At 36.2% G+C, this 18,531-nt stretch overlaps 1 protein-coding gene across 1 annotated transcript in view; it reads right to left on the reverse strand.

The window, feature by feature from the left end:
- The window catches only part of CYLC1 (cylicin 1), a 57,774-nt gene extending 41,543 nt beyond the window's left edge, over positions 1-16,231 (reverse strand). Inside the window, exon 1 of the mRNA XM_043896473.1 lies at positions 16,191-16,231. Within this exon, the coding sequence (XP_043752408.1) occupies positions 16,191-16,207 (17 nt within the window). The 5' untranslated portion in view covers positions 16,208-16,231. The remainder of the gene's footprint in view (positions 1-16,190) is intronic.
- Positions 16,232-18,531: the final 2,300 nt, after the last annotated feature.

Raw genomic sequence — 18,531 nt, forward strand, 5'->3', positions numbered from 1 at the left:
GTACAAATCAATGTTAAGATAAATTAAAGAAAATATAAGTAAATAGAGCTATATACTGTATTCAGAAGGTTCAATGCTATAAATGTGACAATTCTTCCCAAATTGATACACTGATTCAATGTAATCCCAATAAGATTTGCTCTGACTTTTTGTGATAACTGACTAGATAATTTTAAATTTTATATGAAAATAAGAGCCAAGATTATACAAGACAATTTGAAAGATAATCAATGTGAAGGATATGTATTACAAAATATCAATGTTATATATTGATATATGTTACCAAATATCATTTATTACAAAGTGAGAGCAATTAAGATGATGTATGCAGGTCAAGAAGCAACAAATGGAACCTGATATGGAACAATGCACTGATTCAAATTTGGGAAAGGAGTACAATGAGGCTGTGTATTGTCACATTGCTTATTTGAATTACATGCAGAGTATATCACGTGAAATGCCTGGCTGGATGAAGCACAAGCTGGAATCAAGATTTCCAGGAGAAATATCAATAACCTCATGTATGCAGATGGCACCACCCTTATGGCAGAAAGTGAAGAGGAATTAAAGAGCATCTTGATGAAGGTGAAAGAGGAGCGTTAAAGTGCTGGCTTAAAAGTCAACATTCAAAAAACGAAGATCATGGCATCTGGTCTTATCCCTTCATGGCAAATAGATGGGGGGAAATAATGGAAACAGTGAGACATTTTATTTTCTTGGGCTCCAGAATCACTGTGACAGTGACTGTAGCCATGAATTTAAAAGACACTTGTTCTTGGAAGAAAAACCATGACAAACTTAAACAGCATATTAAAAAGAAGAGACATTACTTTGCAAACAAATGTCCATATAGTCAAAGCTACGGTTTTTCCAGTGGTCATGTATGAATGTGAGAGTTGAGCATAAAGAGAGCTGAGCGCCAAAGAACTGACACATTTGAACTGTGGTGTTGGAGAAGACTATTGAGAGTCCTTGGGCTGCAAGGAGATCAAACCAGTCAATCCTAAAGGAAATCAACCCTGAATATTCACATCCAACTCTTTGTGACCCAATGGACTATACAGCCTATGGAATTCTCCAGGTCAGAATACTGGAGTGGGTTGCCTTTTCCTTCTCCAGGGGATCTTCCCAACCCAGAGATTGAACCCAGGTCTCCCTCATTGCAGGAGGACTCTTTGCCAGCTGAACCACAAAGGAAGCCCCAAAATACTGGAATGGGTAGCCTATTACTTCTCCAGCAGATCTTCCCAACCCAGGAATTGAACCAGGGTCTCTTGAATTGCAGGTGAATTCTTTAACAACTGAGCTATCAGGGATGGAAGGACTGATGCTGAAGCTGAATCTCCAATACTTTTGGCACTTGATGCAAAGAGCCAACTCATTGGAAAAGACCCTGATTCTGGGAAAGATAGAAGTCAGAAGAAGAAGGGGATGACAGAGGATGAGATGGTTGGATGGCATTACTGACTCAGTGGACGTGAGTTTGAGCAAGCTCTGGGAGATGGTGAAGGACAGGGAAGCTTGGCATGCTGCAATCCATGGGATCACAGAGTCATACATGACTGAGCAACTGAGCAACAACAACAAGTATCAGCCTGAAGACAAATAACCTATAATACAGATTAAGGAGTTAAAAAATAAGAGACCTATATAGATATGGTCATATGAATTCTCCCAAAGTTGTTATATATTGAGGAAAAATTAGATTTTCAATAAACAATACTAATCAATTGGATATCTTCAAGGGGGGAAAAAAAAGTGTTTCTTGACCTGATCTCACATTACACACTAAAATCAATCCTAGATGTAAAGTAGACCCAAAGGTGAAAGGTAAAAGAGTAAAGTTTCCAGGAGGTAACAAAGGAGACTATCTTAGTGATAGTGGCGTAAACATTTCTTAAACATGACACAAAAATCTATAACCATAATGGAATAGAATGACAGATTTGGCTTCTGTTATCCAATTATTATTAACTCTAATACTCTTTCTTTTTTCAGTAATGGAAATGTAAAAAAAATGAATAGAAGAAAAGACACATTTGTTCTTTCAATATCTTGAGAGAAATAGTATAGTCATGACAATAGTAATAACAGTAATAATTAATATGCTTATTATGCTTTCTGTTTAAAATTGTTGCTGTTTAAAATATACTTTCAAAGATACTATATCATTTCATATAACTGTATAATTATTTACTCACTTAGGTTTTTCTGAAGTGAAATTTTTCCCTCAAAATTCTTTATTCTTTTTCAGTTTATATATACCTTACTTCAAATCTACCTTTTATAAAATTACTTCCTTCTTGTCCTATTGTTTTTGTTCCACTTGTTTTCACTCATTCCTATTCTTGCAGTTGTATCCCCTAGTAACTGAATGAGTCCATCCTTCAAATTTGAACAAGAAAATATTATGTGATTTTCACTAATCTGTTCATTCAGCTAATTAATATTGATCACTGTGAAAAGTTGATAAACGACTCCTCAGAGTATTCATATCCAAATCTCTGAAACGTATGAATGTTGTTTTACATGGCAAAAAGGACTTTGCACGTGTGACTAAATTAAAACCTTGTGAACAGGAAATTATTCTAGATTACCCAGGAAGACACTAGATATAGCCACCAGAGTTCTTATAAAGAGGGAAACAACGGGGTTAGTGAAGAAGAAAGCAGGCTGATGATAGGCGTTGTTTCCAGCTGTGGTCCAAGAACTAGCCTCAACCCCTCTCAACTATGGTCCAGGATTCCCCGGAGAACATTGCTTTAGATGATCTCCCACAGATAAGACAGCCTTTGTGGAAGTCCAAATTTCCAGGAAAATGATGATAGGTTATAATGAGAGCAAAAAATATAAATTTGGGTGCTTGGAGAGGGTCAGAGAATACTTGATTTTATAGACATCATCCCTCCCTTAAGGTAGCACAGTATACTGCTAAAAGAAATCTCCTTGGCCTGTGATTTCTCCCTTGAGAGACAGTAAGGTTGTGTGAGTGAGCATCCAGCTTCCTCTGCAGTGTCTGATGCTGTCAAAAAGGATCATTTCTCTGTCACCACCTCTAAAGTACTGAGTCATAAGCAGCATGGGTGGAAGCAAGAAGCTGAGGGAGCAGCAGATATGACCCTCTGAGGGCATTAAAGGGAAATAAATCCTATAGTGTTGCAAACTACATCACGAAGCCTACCCACAAGCTGCTGGAGATGACTTGCTCAGGGATACCCCCAGATGGCCCACAGGCACCCCCAAAATATCATGTGCTTTATCCATACATATTCCCACCCTGTGGCTGGTTCCTTGTACATATTTTTTTTATTTATTTTTTTTAATTTTTTTATTAGTTGGAGGCTAATTACTTCACAACATTTCAGTGGGTTTTGTCATACATTGATATGAATCAGCCATAGATTTACACTTATTCCCCATCCCGATCCCCCCTCCCACCTCCCTCTTCACCCGACTCCTCTGGGTCTTCCCAGTGCACCAGGCCCGAGCACTTGTCTCATGCATCCCACCTGGGCTGGGGATCTGTTTCACCATAGATAGTATACATGCTGTTCTTTTGAAACATCCCACCCTCACATTCTCCCACAGAGTTCAAAAGTCTGTTCTGTATTTCTGTGTCTCTTTTTCTGTTTTGCATATAGGGTTATCATTACCATCTTTCTAAATTCCATATATATGTGTTAGTATGCTGTAATGTTCTTTATCTTTCTGGCTTACTTCACTCTGTATAATGGGCTCCAGTTTCATCCATCTCATTAGGACTGATTCAAATGAATTCTTTTTGACAGCTGAGTAATATTCCATGGTGTATATGTACCACAGCTTCCTTATCCATTCATCTGCTGATGGGCATCTAGGTTGCTTCCATGTCCTGGCTATTATAAACAGTGCTGCAATGAACATTGGGGTGCACGTGTCTCTTTCAGATCTGGTTTCCTCAGTGTGTATGCCCAAAAGTGGGATTGCTGGGTCATATGGCAGTTCTATTTCCAGTTTTTTAAGGAATCTCCACACTGTTTTCCATAGTGGCTGTACTAGTTTGCATTCCCACCAACAGTGTAAGAGGGTTCCCTTTTCTCCACACCCTCTCCAGCATTTATTGCTTGTAGTCTTTTGGATAGCAGCCATCCTGACTGGCGTGTAATGGTACCTCATTGTGGTTTTGATTTGCATTTCTCTAATAATGAGTGATGTTGAGCACCTTTTCATGTGTTTGTTAGCCATCTGTATGTCTTCTTTGGAGAAATGTCTGTTTAGTTCTTTGGCCCATTTTTTGATTGGGTCATTTATTTTTCTGGAATTGAGCTTCAGGAGTTGCTTGTATATTTTTGAGATTAATCCTTTGTCTGTTTCTTCATTTGCTATTATTTTCTCCCAATCTGACGGCTGTCTTTTCACCTTACTTATAGTTTCCTTTGTATTTTTAATGATGGTAAGGGTGAGCTTTGAAAGACAGTGAACATGCACAGAAAGCTGGCATGAATCTGTGGGCCAAGGAGAGACCACAAACATTAGCTTTGGTTCTGCCACTAGGAAAGTAAAATGGAGACTGTCATCAGTGGGCCTTGTACATGGTAAGATCAAAAGATGGTTACAAGCTTAAGAATTCTGCTGCAAAAGGGATCAAGAAGCATGGAGCAGAAATATCCATAGAGGGTCTGAGAAAACCCCAGAATCCCAAGCAGGTCTGATGGAAGGTATTTCTCTCTCAAAGAATGGAGGAAGTCACTGCTTCTTCAAATGTGAAGCCAGTAATGCAAGACTTCAAAAAACGTGAAAAATCAAAGAAACATGATACCACAAAAGTATCATAATTATCCTCCAGCAACCAATCACAAAGACATAGAGATTTATGATTTATCTCATAAAGAATTCAAAACAGCTGTTTTAAGAGAGTTCAATAAGCTACAAGAAAGCACAGAAAGACAATTCACTGAAATTAGGGAAACAATACACTAATGAATTTAGCAGTTTAACAAAGAGGTGGAAATCACAAAAAACAAAACAAACAAACAAAAAAAACAACTAATTCTCAAGCTGAAGAATATGGTGAATTAAATAAAAATGCAATACACAGCAGAGCACCAAGTAGAATAGATCAAATAGAAGAAAAATCCTAAGAATGGAAAAACAGGACTTTTGAAATTATTGAGTCACAATAGAACAAAGAAAACAAATGAAAAAGACTGAAGAAATCCTATGTGATCATGGGATACCATCAAAAGAAACAATTCATGAATTATTGAAGTCAGAAATCTTACAATTCAGGAGAGTAAGATGATCTATTCAAAGGGCTGAAAGAACAAAAGGAATATTATTCAGATATAACAAACAGCACACTTGAGTCAGTTCTAATGAGGTGGATGAACCTGGAGCCTATTATTCAGAGTAAGTCAGAAAGAGAAACATCAATACAGTATATTAATGCACATATATGGAATTTAGAAAGACAATAAGGACAACCCTGTATGCAAGACAGAAAAAGAGACACAGACATAAAGAACAGACTTGGACCATGTCAGAGAAGGAAGGGGTGGAATGATTTGAGAGAATAGTGTTCAAACATGTATATTACCATATATAAAATAGATAACCAGTGAAAGTTTGATGCATGAAGCAGGGCACTCAAAGCAGATGCACTGGGACAACCCAGAGGGATGGGATGCGGAAGGAAGTTCAAGATGGGGGGACACATGTACACCTGTGGCTGTTTCACGTCATTATATGGCAAAAACCACGCCACAATATAGTAAAGCAATTAACTTCCAGTTGGAAAAAAGAAAAAAAAAACACCCTGCCAACAAAGATCATTCTATCTAACAAAAGTTTTCCTTCATAAATAAATGGGAAAAAAAAATCTCATACCAAAAAAACCTTACAGAGCTCATCACCATTAGATGTTTCTTACAAGAAATGAAAGTTCTTCAAGGTGAAATTAAAGGATAATAACTAGTAATATGAAAAGATATGAATATATTCAACACACTTGGAGTATATAGTCAAATTCAGGATACTTTAATACTGTAATATGATTATATGTTAACTTAATTGAAGTTAAGTATTTATCAGTGAAAAATAAAGTATTGCATTAATAAGAGTTTTTTAAACTGATGGTAACTGCAAGGCAAAAACTTATAGTAGATACACAAAAGATAAAGGAAATGGGAAATAAAAACAACTTAGTATGATATTAATCAATTCACAAAGGAAGTCAGCAAGAGATGAAGGAAGAAAGAAACAAGGGAACTATAAAACTGTCAGAAAGAATAATATGACATCAGTAAGTTCTTATTTATCAATAATTACTCTAAAAGTAAATGGATTAAATTCTCCAAATAAAATACATAGAGTGACTGAATGAATGTAAAAACAAGACATAACTATATGATATGCACACGAGAGTCACTTCAGTTTTAAGATCACATATAGATTCAAAATGAAGTGATGAAAAAATATATTCCATACAAGTGAAAATCAAAAGAGAGCTTTCATCATAAGAAATACACATTAGTCCAGAAACCATAATCAGAGAAAAAGAAGGTCCTTCTGTGATGATAAAGAGATCAATTCATAAGAAGATATGTCAATGATAAATATCTATTCAGCAAAGATTAGAATACCTAAATATATTAAGCAGATACTAACAGGTCTTAAGGTAAAAATATACACCAATACAATAATATTTCGGGACTTCAATACCCACTTGCAACAATAGATAGATCCTCCAGACATAAAATCAATAAGGAACAATTAAATTTGGAATATATTTTATACCGAGTGGGCCTAACAAACTTATACATAATAGTCCATCCAATAACAGCAGGATATATATTCCTCTCAAGAGCACACAGAACAGTCTCCACAAAAGATCATATGTCAAAGAACAAATTTTAGAAAATTTAAGAAGATTGAAATCATATCAGACATCTTTTCCAACCACTATGATATTACAAATATTATACAGTATGATTACAAATCTGTAAATGTGACACTCTATATTAATAGAATGAAAACTGAGAATCACATAATTATCTCAATAGGCACAGAAAAAGCATTGATAAAATATAAAATTTTTCCATATAGAAACAATGCTGTCAACAAATTGGCTATAGAAGAAATGTACCTCAATGTAATAAAGGCCATCAATGACAAACACTCATTTTACATTACACTGAATGTTTAAATGTTGAAAGCTTTTCCTCTGTGATCAGGAACAAGTGTGACCACTCTTGCCACTGTTAGTCAACATAGTAGAGGAAACCTTAACCAGAACAATTAGGCAAGAAAATAAACACACGACATCTAAATTAGGAATAAGTCAAATTATTTCTGTTTGCAGATATGTGATCTTGAATATAGAAAGTCCTGAAGATTCTACCAAAAGCTATTAGAACTAATCAGCAAATTCAGTAAAGTTGCAGTATACAAAACATATAGAAATCAGTTGCGCTTTAATACACTAAAACCAAAATATCTAAAAAATAAAGAAAACTATCCAATTTGCAAGAGTTAAAAGTAACAAAATCCTTATAAATATATTTAGCCAAATAAGTTAAATAGCTACACACTAAAAGCTATAAGATTTTGATGGAAGAAAATATAGAAGATACAAATAAATGGAAAGACATTTCAAGTTCATGAATCAGAAGAATAATATTGTTAAAATATCTAGACTACCAACCAAAAGCCATCTATAGTTTAAATGCAATCTTTATGAAAATGTCAATGGTGTTTTTCACAAAAATTGAAAACACAAATCTAAAATTTGTACAAAACCACAAAAGACTATGAATACCAAAGAATTCTTGAGAAAGAACAATGCTGAAGACTCACAGTTCCTGATTGTAAACTACTCTTAAAAACTAGAATGTACTTGCATAAATATATATATATATATATAGTTATGTAATATATATATATATATATATATATATATGTTATATATATATAGAGAGACTATTATAACAGAATAGAGAACCCAGAAGTACCAAGAGAACAAAATGGGGAAAAGATAGCTCTTCAATAAATGTTTCTTTGAAAACTGGATATCCACATGGAAAAGAATGAAAGTGGACTCCTATCTTACACAACTCAAAAAATAAGTTTGAAATGGATTAGTGACTTCAACATAGAAGCTAAAACTGTTCAGCTCCTAGAAGAAAACAGGAAAAAAGCTTTTTGATATTCTCTTGTCCCTGATTTTTTTTTATATGACACCAAGGAAGTACAGGCTAACAAAAAGAGAAATGAATAAGCTGAAAAGCTTTTTTACAGCAAAAGAAACAATACTAAAAAAATAAAAAAAATTGAAAAATTAAAAATAAAAACTAGGGAATGAGACAACATGTATTCAAATTGTCTATCTGATAAAGGGTTAATATTTAAAATATATGAGACACTGATACAGCTCATCAGCAGAAATAATCCAAACAACCCTATTTTTTTTAAAATGAGCAAAGAAACTAGAGACATTTTGTCAAAGTATTTATAACAATGGCGAACAGGTATATGAAAAGATGCCCAACATAATAATCAGGGTAACTAATATCAAAACTAGAATGTGATATCATCTCATATCTGTTAGAATGGCTCTTATCAAAAAGAGTAGAGACAAGTATTGGTGAGGCTGTGGATAAAAGGAAATTTGGGCACTCTTGGTACAGATGTCAATTGGTACAGCCACTGTGGGCAACAAGAGGGAGTTTCTTCAAAAATTAAAAACAAAACTACCATATTTTGTAGCAACTCTACTCCTGGACATATATCTAAAGGAAATGGAATCACACTTGAAGAGATGTGAGACTTATCTATCATCTCTCAATCATTTATCTAATTAGCCATGATAAAGAAGGAAGTTATGGCATTTATGACAACATGGAAGGACTTTGAGGGCATTATGATAAGTGAAGTAAGTCAGTGAAAGACATATACAGTACAATCTCACTTATAAATGGATTCTAAAGAAGCCATACTTAAAGAACAAACTGAGAGGCAGGGGGAAATGCAGAGATGCCATTCAAAGTGTTCAGACGTTCAGTTAAAATATGGGTAATTTCTGGGTATTTATTGTACAGTGTGTTGACTATAGTTAACAATGCTATATTATATACTTGAAATTTGGTATGAGAGTAGACCATGTTGTCACCACAAAAAGAAATAGTAATTTTGTGATGTGATGGAAGTATTAACTAATCCTATGTTACAATATACATGCATAACAAACCATCACATTGTACACCTTAAACTTAAACAATGTTACATGTTAATCATATCAGCAGAATTCTGTAATAAAAAGAAAGACAATGAGGATACAGAAGAAGAGTTAACTATAGGAGCTATACTTTTAGTGGAGAAAATCCAGCAGCCAGTGTTGTGAGTTGATTTGTGCTTCTTATAAAGATACACACAAGTCTTACCAGTTGGTACCTGTGAATTTCACCTTATTTGAAAATAGTGTCTTTTACAGGTGTAGTCAATTTAAGATGAGATAATTCTGGATTATAGTGGGGCCTACTACAATGACTGGTGTCATTATGAAAAGGGGAAACTTGGCACACACACAGGGAGAGTGAATTCTATGATGTTGGAGGCAGATTGAAGTGATGCATCTATAAAGCAAAGAACACCAATGACTGCCAGCAATTGCTGTAACCTAGGGTAGAGACATAGGCCTCCCTCAGAGCCTCAAGGAGCCAAATCTGCTGACACCTTAACTTTGGACTTAAAGCTTCCAGAAGTGTGAGACAATTAAGCCACTTGATTTGTGGTAATTTGTTTTGACTGCCCTAAGAAATTGTCACACTTCAAATTATACTCAGGCATGAGCAAGAAAAGGGCATTTGCTATAATAGAAGAGAAGGCAGAAAATAGGGTTGTAAGATGACTGTAGATTAGTATATTCAGTAGTGATGATGGTGAAATTTTCCCCTAGCTGAGAGCAGGGTAGAGTGTAGCTATTATAGATTTGAGAAGAGAGGGAAAAGTGGGGAACACTCATCTTCAAGAATATGAGAGCTATGAATAGATGATAGAAGTTTAATATTATTGCCAGGTACCATTAACAGTACACTTGCAGTTCGTCATCATAAACATGAATTGAAGCCAATCATCATGGCTACATGTTTTTCCTTAGTCATGTTCAGTTGCAAAAGCGCCACCAACCATTATGGAGTAATAGGAGAATCAGATTTAACTAAAATTAGGGTTTTTGCTGGAAGAGATGTCTAAAGGAGAGTGGGGAAATGGAATTGAGGATTTATGCAGGGAAACATTTGTGCTGATTCACCATGAGCTTGTAAGAATCTAAGATAGGTAAGAATTTATAATGGGTAAGAATATTAGTAAAGCCATGGAGAAGGGATTGATGAGTGACAGTTCAAAGACTGTAAATCAATGGTAGGTTTTGGAGGGGTGGAAACATTGTTGGAGTGGGGTTATTAAAGTTACCCGAGGCAGTGGTCGAAGAGTGAAATGCTAGAAAGTGAGGTTTTGGTGGGATATGTATGGAAGTGAGCCACTGAAATTAGATGAAAGGCAAGATAATTGGACATTAAAGATGGCAGAGAAGAAGGATGTGCACTCACCTTTTCCTGGGAGAACTCCAAAATTGAAATTAGCTGCTGAACAACCATGGTCAGGAAAAAGTTAGATCCAACCAAAATATGATATCCCACATCCAAGGGCAAAGAAGAAGCCCGAACAAGATGGTAGGAGGGCAAAATTTAATTTAGAATCAAACCTTATACAGGCCAGAGATGCTTGAAGGGTGCAAATAAAGCCTTGTGTGCACAGGACCCAGGGACCCCACGGGAGACTGAGCCAGACCTGCCTTTGAGTGTTTGAGTGTTTCCTGCAGAGGCACGGGTCAGTAGTGGCCTGCCACAGGGACAGGGTCTCTGACTGCAGCAGACCTGGGCTCCTCTTGGAGGAGGTCGCCATTAGCCCCATCATAGAGCCACAGAGCAGAGGACTCACAAGCTGGAGAAAAGTAATACCAAAGAAATTCTTGCAGTGTTGCAAAAGTTCTGTGGCCCACAACAGATTTCCCAACCTGGAGATCTGGCGAAGGGACTGTGAACTCCCAGGGAATTTGAAGGCCAGTGGGATTTGACTACAGAACGTCCACAGGATTGGGGAAACAAATTTTTGGATGGCACAAAATCTTGTGCACACCAGGACCCAGGAGAAAGGAGCAGTGACCCCACAAGAGACTGAGACAGACTTCCCTGTGAGTGTCCAGGAGTCTCTGGTGAAGGCAGGGCTCAACAGTGGCATGCTGCAGGGTTAGGGGCACTGACTTCAACAGTCCTGGGAGCCACAGGGTGCTGGCATAAGTCCTTTGAAAGAGGTCACCATTACTGCCATTACTCCTGCCATAGTTTTGCCTCAGGCCAAAGTACAGGGAGGGAACACAGCACCACATCAGTAGATAATTGGATTAAAGATTTACTGAGCAAGGCCCCACCTATCAGAGCAAAACCCAGTTTGCCCACAGCCAGTACCTAGCATCAGGAAGCTTCCACAAGCTTCTTATCCTTATCCATCATAGGACAAACAGAATGAATAGGACAATTACAGAAAACCAACCAAACTGATCACATGCATCACAGCCTTGTATGACGCAATGAAACTATGAGCCATGGCGTGCAGGGCTACCTAAGACAGATGAGTCATGATGGAGAGTTCTAACAAAAAATGGTCCACTGGAGAAAGGAATGGCAAACCACTTCAACATTCTTGCCTTGAGAACCCCCTGAACAGTATGAAAAATCAAAAGGATACAAAACTGAAAGATGTTTTGTAAATACAGATGTTTTGTAAATACAATGTTTTGTTCTGTAAATAAAATACAGAAACAGTATGGGCCTAACAGAAGCAGAAGATATCAAGAAGTGGTGGCAAGAATACACAGAACAACTGTACAAAAAAGATCTTCATGACCCAGATAATCACGATGGTGTGATCACTCACCTAGAGCCAGACATCCTGGAGTCCACAGTCAAGTGGGCCTCAAGCATTTCAAACTCCTCAGATTGGTACGTGCCCAATATGCTACTGGAGAAGAGTGGAGAAATAGCTACAGAAGGAATGAATAGGCTGAGTCAAAGTGGAAACAATGCCCAGTTGTGGATGTGTCTGGTAGTGAAAGTAAAGTCCAAGGCTGTAAGAACAATAATGCATAGAAACCTGGAATGTTAAGTCCATGAGTCAAGGTAAATTGGAGGTGGTCAAACAGGAGATGGCAAAAGTGAATGTTGACATTTTAGGAATCAGTGAACTAAAGTGGGCTGGGATGCATGAATTTAATTCAGATGACCTTTACATCTACTACTGTGGAAAAGAATCCCTTAGAAGAAATGCAGTAGACCTCATAGTCAACAAAAGAGTCAAAAATGTAATACTTGGGAGCAATGTCAAAAACAACAGAATGATCTCTGTTTCTAAGGCAAACCATTCAATATCATAGTAATCCAAGTCTTTGCCCCGACCACTAATGCCAAAGAAGCTCAAGTTAAATGGTTCTATGAAGACCTACAAGACCTTCTAGAACTAACACCAAAAAAAGATGTAATTTTCATCATAGCTGACTGGAATGCAAAAGTAGGAAGTCAAGAGATACCTGGAGTAATGAGCAAGTTTGGCCTTGGAGTACAAAATGAAGCAGGGCAAAGGCTAACAGAGTTTTGCCAAGAGAACACACTGGTCATAGCAAACACCCTCTTCCAATAACACAAGAGACGACTCTACACATGGACATCACCAGATGGTCAATACCAAAATCAGATTGACTATATTCTTTGCAGCCAAAGATGGAGAAGTTCTATACAGTCTGCAAAAAGACTGGGAGCTGACTGTGGCTCAGATCATGAACTCCTTAGTATCAAAATCAGATTTCAATTGAAGAAAGTAGGAAAAAAAACAATAGGTCATTCAGGTATGACCTAAAACAAGTTCCATATGATTAAACAGTGGAAGTTACATATAGATTCAAGGGATTAGACCTGATAGACAGAGAGCTTGAAAAGCTATGGATGGAGGCTTGTAACATTGTAGGAGGCAGTGATCAAAACCATCCCCAAGAAAGAAATGCAAAAAGGCAAAATGGTTGTCTTAGGATGCCCTTACAAATAGCTGAGAAAAGAAAAGAAGCAAAAGGCAAAGGAGAAAAGGACACATATACATGGGGGTTGTAAAAAGCCTTTTTAAGTGAACAATGGAAAGAAATAGAGGAAAACAAAAGAGTGGAAAGACTAGAGATGTCCTCAAGAAAACTAGAGATAACAAGGAAGCATTTCAAACAAAGAAAGGCACAATAAAATACAGAAACAGTATGGGCCTAACAGAAGCAGAAGATATCAAGAAGTGGTGGCAAGAATACACAGAACAACTGTACAAAAAAGATCTTCATGACCCAGATAATCACAATGGTGTGATCACTCACCTAGAGCCAGACATCCTGGAGTCCACAGTCAAGTGGGCCTTAAGAAGCATCACTACAAACAAAGCTAGTGGAGTCGGTGAAATGCCAGGTGATCTATGTGAAATCCTCAAAGATGATGCTGTGAAAGTGCTGCACTCAATATGCCAGCAAATATGGAAAACTCAGCAGTGATCACAAGACTGGAAAAGGTCAGTTTTTACTCCAATCCAAACAAAGGCAATGACAAAGAATGTTCAAGCTACCCCACAATCACTCTCATTTCACACACTAGCAAATTAATGCTCAAAATTCTCCAAGCTAGGCTTCAACAGTATATAAAAGCCAAGAACTTCCAGATGTTCAAGCTGGTTTTAGACCAGAGATCAAATTGCCAACTATATGCTAAGTACATCAAGTGAAATGTCAGGCTAAATGAAGCACAAGCTGGAATCAAGATTGCTGGGAGAAATTTCAGTAACCTCAGATATGCAGATGTCACCAGCCTTATGGCAGAAAGTGAAGGGGAACTAAAGAGTCTCTTAATGAAAGTGAAAATGGAGAGTGCAAAAGCTGGCTGAAAACTCAACATTCAAAAAAATGAAGATAATAGCATCCAGTATCATCACTTCATGACAAATAAATGGAGAAGCATTGGAAATAGTGCCATACTTTATTTTCTTGGGCACCAAAATAACTGCAGATGGTGACTGCAGCCATGAAATTAAAAGACACTTGCTCCTTGGAGAAAAAAAAAAATCATTGAAAACCTAGACAGCATATTAAAAAGCAGGGGCATTACTTTGATGACAAAGATCCATCTAGTCAAAGCTATGGTTTTTCCAGTAGTCATGCACAGATGTGAGATTTGGACCATAAAGAAGGCTGAGCATGGAAGAATTGATGCCTCTGAACTGTGGTGTTGGAGAAGACTCTTGAGAGTCCCTTAGACTCCAAGATCAAATCACTCAATTCTAAAAGAAATCAATCCTGAATATTCATTGGAAGGACTGATACTGAAGCTAAAACTCCAATACCTTGGCCACGTGATGTGGAGGACTGACTCATTGGAAAAGACCCTAATGCTGGGAGAGATTGAAGGCAGAAGTAGAAGGGGATGACAGAGGTTGAAATGGTTGTATGATATCACCGATTCAATGGACATGAGTTTGAGCAAGCTCTGGGATATGTTGAAGGACAGGGAAGCCTGATGTGCTGCAGTTCATGGTGTCACAAAGAGTCAGTCATGACTGAGTGGCTGAACAACAACAGATAAATCACAAGGAATTGACAAGAGTACAGTTTATAGTACTATACAGCATGATAGTAGGCCACATAAGAAAATCATGGCAAAATGAAGTGGAGCAATAATGGAATCAGCAGATGAATATAGTAGGGAAAGCTATCAGGTGACATGATCTGATGGCATGAGATTCCAAGCTAGCTTGTTTTAAGGAATAGAGAAAAGAAAATATTTGGAAATGGCATTGAGGAAACAAACCTACAGTACCTCTGAGTTCTGTTTTATGAGGGGTTATGGGAGAAAATACTTCTCACTAGAGAGGGATTTACTTATAACACTGTGTTTAAAAGAGATAATAATGTCCAGTAGTGACATAATCTGAGCCCTTTGTGATGTAAGAGGCAACATCAAACTAGAAATACATTTTAAAAGCACTAGGGAACTAAATCGTTGATTTCTAGATAAAATCATTTTTTTCCTTTTTTTTTTTTTTCCCAAACTATGTTGCATTTTCTGATTCTAAAAGTAATACATACTTTTTGAAAAAAATCCAAACATTATAGAAATGCATCATTTTAAAAGGGAATAGATCTCTAAGTTTTTAGAATTTGAATTTCTGAGTCAAAGGTTTTATAAACTTTATTTTCATTGTTGAAATTGTGCAGTTTTTCATATTTTTACTGATCTTTGACTTTTTTTTTCCTACAAATTACCTATTCCATCTTAACTATAGCTTTCTTACTGATTTTTACATGCTTTTAAAATTAGGTTGTGTCACAGAATTTTCCATTTTTGTAAGTCAAAATGACTGAATATTGATAGTTTTATATGGTTCAACTTAATACATATGGATATTAGCTGTTAGCTCTGTCAATATGGCTTACATCATCATAATTTTTTGTATTACTGTCAGTAATACTCTTTTAAAGGAGATTGGCTTTTAAAATATAGACTAACACTGAATGATGTAGCCACTAAATCCTAAAGAAATGCTTTTGTTTAAATCAACTCACTATAATGTCTTAATTGGCAATAATATAAAGTCTTCCTTTTTATCAGAAAAACAGGATGGGCTAATCTTCTTTACATATAAAATTAAGTATACCAGAGTACCATAATAGAGTCTTATTATGTTTTATTCTGCTTTTCATTTTAAAGTGCCTTCACACACAGTAATTACTTCCCTTCTCCCTAAAATAAGATATGGTTATAAGTACACATATACACACACTCAGAGTGATTAAAATACTCAAGGCCATGCAGGTATTTTGTGAAAGAGCCTGAACTAGCTAAATTTCAAAGTAAAACACTTAAGATGTCAATGAAAATTTTGTACCTCTGTTTAAAATACAACTTTCAGTCATGGACAGTTAGCTCAGTTGGTTAGAGCATGATGCTAATAAAATACAACTTTTAATCTATAAATAGCTACTACTAGAGGAACATTATTTATATTAAAATATAAATATGAAGCTAAATTGAGCATACTAACCGTTAAAAATGCTAAAAATGATTGAAAAGAGGACTTACAGTCTTGGAAGAGACATTTCCCCTGCCTATAGGTTGCCAGGACTTTAGCACTGTAAGTTCAAACTGGTAATGCTGAGTGATGACATCATAAAGAGATTGTAAACAGCAGGAACTTAAAGGGATAAGACACAGTAATTACATTTTACAGTGCATAAGCACTTCTGAAATCTATTCAATAACTTTAGATGTGTTCACACACAATGTTTCACAGTTTGAACTGAGAGAATCAGTTTTTCATTGATTGAATCTATTTTTATTTTTTTTTAATTAGAGTAAAATTGCTTTACAGTTTTGTGTTGATTTCTGCCCTACAACAACACAAATCAGCCATAATTATACATATATCACCTCCATCTTGAACCTCCCAAACTTCTCCCTATCCCACCCCTCTAGGCCATCACAGAACTCCAGGCTGGGCTCCATGTAGTGTATATATGTCAGTGCTACTTTCTCCATTTGTTCCACTCTCTCCTTCCCCGACTGTATCAACAGATGCATTCTCTAAATCTATGTCTCCATTCCTTCCCTGCAAATAAGTTCATCAATAACATTTTCTGAAATTCCATATACATGTGTTAATATACAATATTTGTTTTTCTCTTTCTGACTGACTTCACTCTGTATAACAGGCTCTAGGTTCATCCATCTCACTGGAACTGACTCAAATTCATTATTTTTTATGGTTGAATAATATTGCATTGTATATATACATATATATATATATATATATATATACATATATATATATATATATACCACTTCTGCTTTATCCATTCATCTGTAGATGGATATCTAGGTTGTTTTCATGTTCTGGCTACTGTAAATGGTGATGCAATGAATATCGGGGTACTTGTGTCTTTCAGAATTGTGACCTTCTCAGAGTATAGTCCCTGTAGTGGGACTGCTGGGTCATATGGCAGATTTATTCTTTGACCCATCTCATAGAGTAATGGAAATAAAAATAAAACAAACAAATGGAATCTAATTAAACTGAAATGTTTTTGCACAGCAAAGGAAATGACAAACAAGATTAAAAGACAATCCTTAGAATAGGAGAAAATAATTGTAAATGGAACAACTGACAAGTGATTCATCTCCAAAATATACAAGCAGCTCAAACAACCCAAAATCAGAAAGAAAAGAAACCAGCTCAATCAAAAAGTGGGCAAAAGATCTAGGCACACATTTCTCCAAAGAAGACATACAGACGACCAATAAACACATGAAAAGATGCTAAACCTCACTAATTACTAAAGAAATGCAAATAAAAATTACAGTGAGGTATCACCTCACACCAGTCAGAATGGCCGTCATCAAAAAAATCTACAAACAATAAATGCTGGAAAGGATAGGCAGAAAAGGGAACCCTCCTACACATTAGGTGAGAATGTAAACTGATAGAACCATTATGCAGAACAGTATGGAGATTATTTAAACTAGAAATAAATCTGATTGCTTAAGAAACAACTAATTGCTTGATATCAGTTTATTTTAACATGAGTTTTGAATATGTATATGTCCACACAAATCTGTGTACCTGTATACGTATGTGTGCATGAGAGATATATGGGCCGAAAGGAAAATAGAAGAATATTCCTCTCTAAAGAGCAACTGTAATGTGTACATTTTCTGCATGTTTAGGCTCCTTTTCCTCCAAAACTATATATATGCTTGCAGAGATTATCCTAAAAAAATACTTGAATATAGTTTATTCTTAGATATTTAAATTAAGCAAAGGTAAAATGCCTATTAAAATAGTACCAAAGAGTATGAAAAACATTTTTTTTCCCCTCATTTTAATTGGAGGCTAATTACTTTATAATATTGTAGTGGTTTTTGCCCAACATTGACATGAATAAGCCATGGGAGTAATTGTGTCGCCCATCCCCAAAGCCCCTCCCACCTCCCTCCCCATCACATCCATCAGGGTCATCCCAGTGCACCAGTCCTGAGCACCCTGTCTCACGCATCGAACCTGGACTGGCGATCTATTTCACGTATGGTACTATAAATGTTTCAGTGTTTTTCTCTAAAATCATCCCACCCTCATCTTCTCCAACAGAGTCCAAAATTCTGTTCTTTACATCTGTGTCTCTTTTGCTGTCTCGAACATAGGGTCATCATTACCATCTTTCTAAATTCCATATATATGCATTAATATACTGTATTGGTGTTTTCCTTACTGACTTACTTCATTCTGTACAATAGACTCCAGTTTCACCCACCACATTAGGACTGATTCAAACACATTCTTTTAAAAGCTTAGTAATATTCCATTGTGTATCTATACCCCAAGTTTCTTATCCATTCATCTGCTGATGGACATCTATGTTGCTTCCAT

This window comes from Cervus elaphus, chromosome X, assembly GCF_910594005.1.
Source record: "Cervus elaphus chromosome X, mCerEla1.1, whole genome shotgun sequence".
NCBI classification, from domain to species: Eukaryota; Metazoa; Chordata; class Mammalia; order Artiodactyla; family Cervidae; genus Cervus; species Cervus elaphus.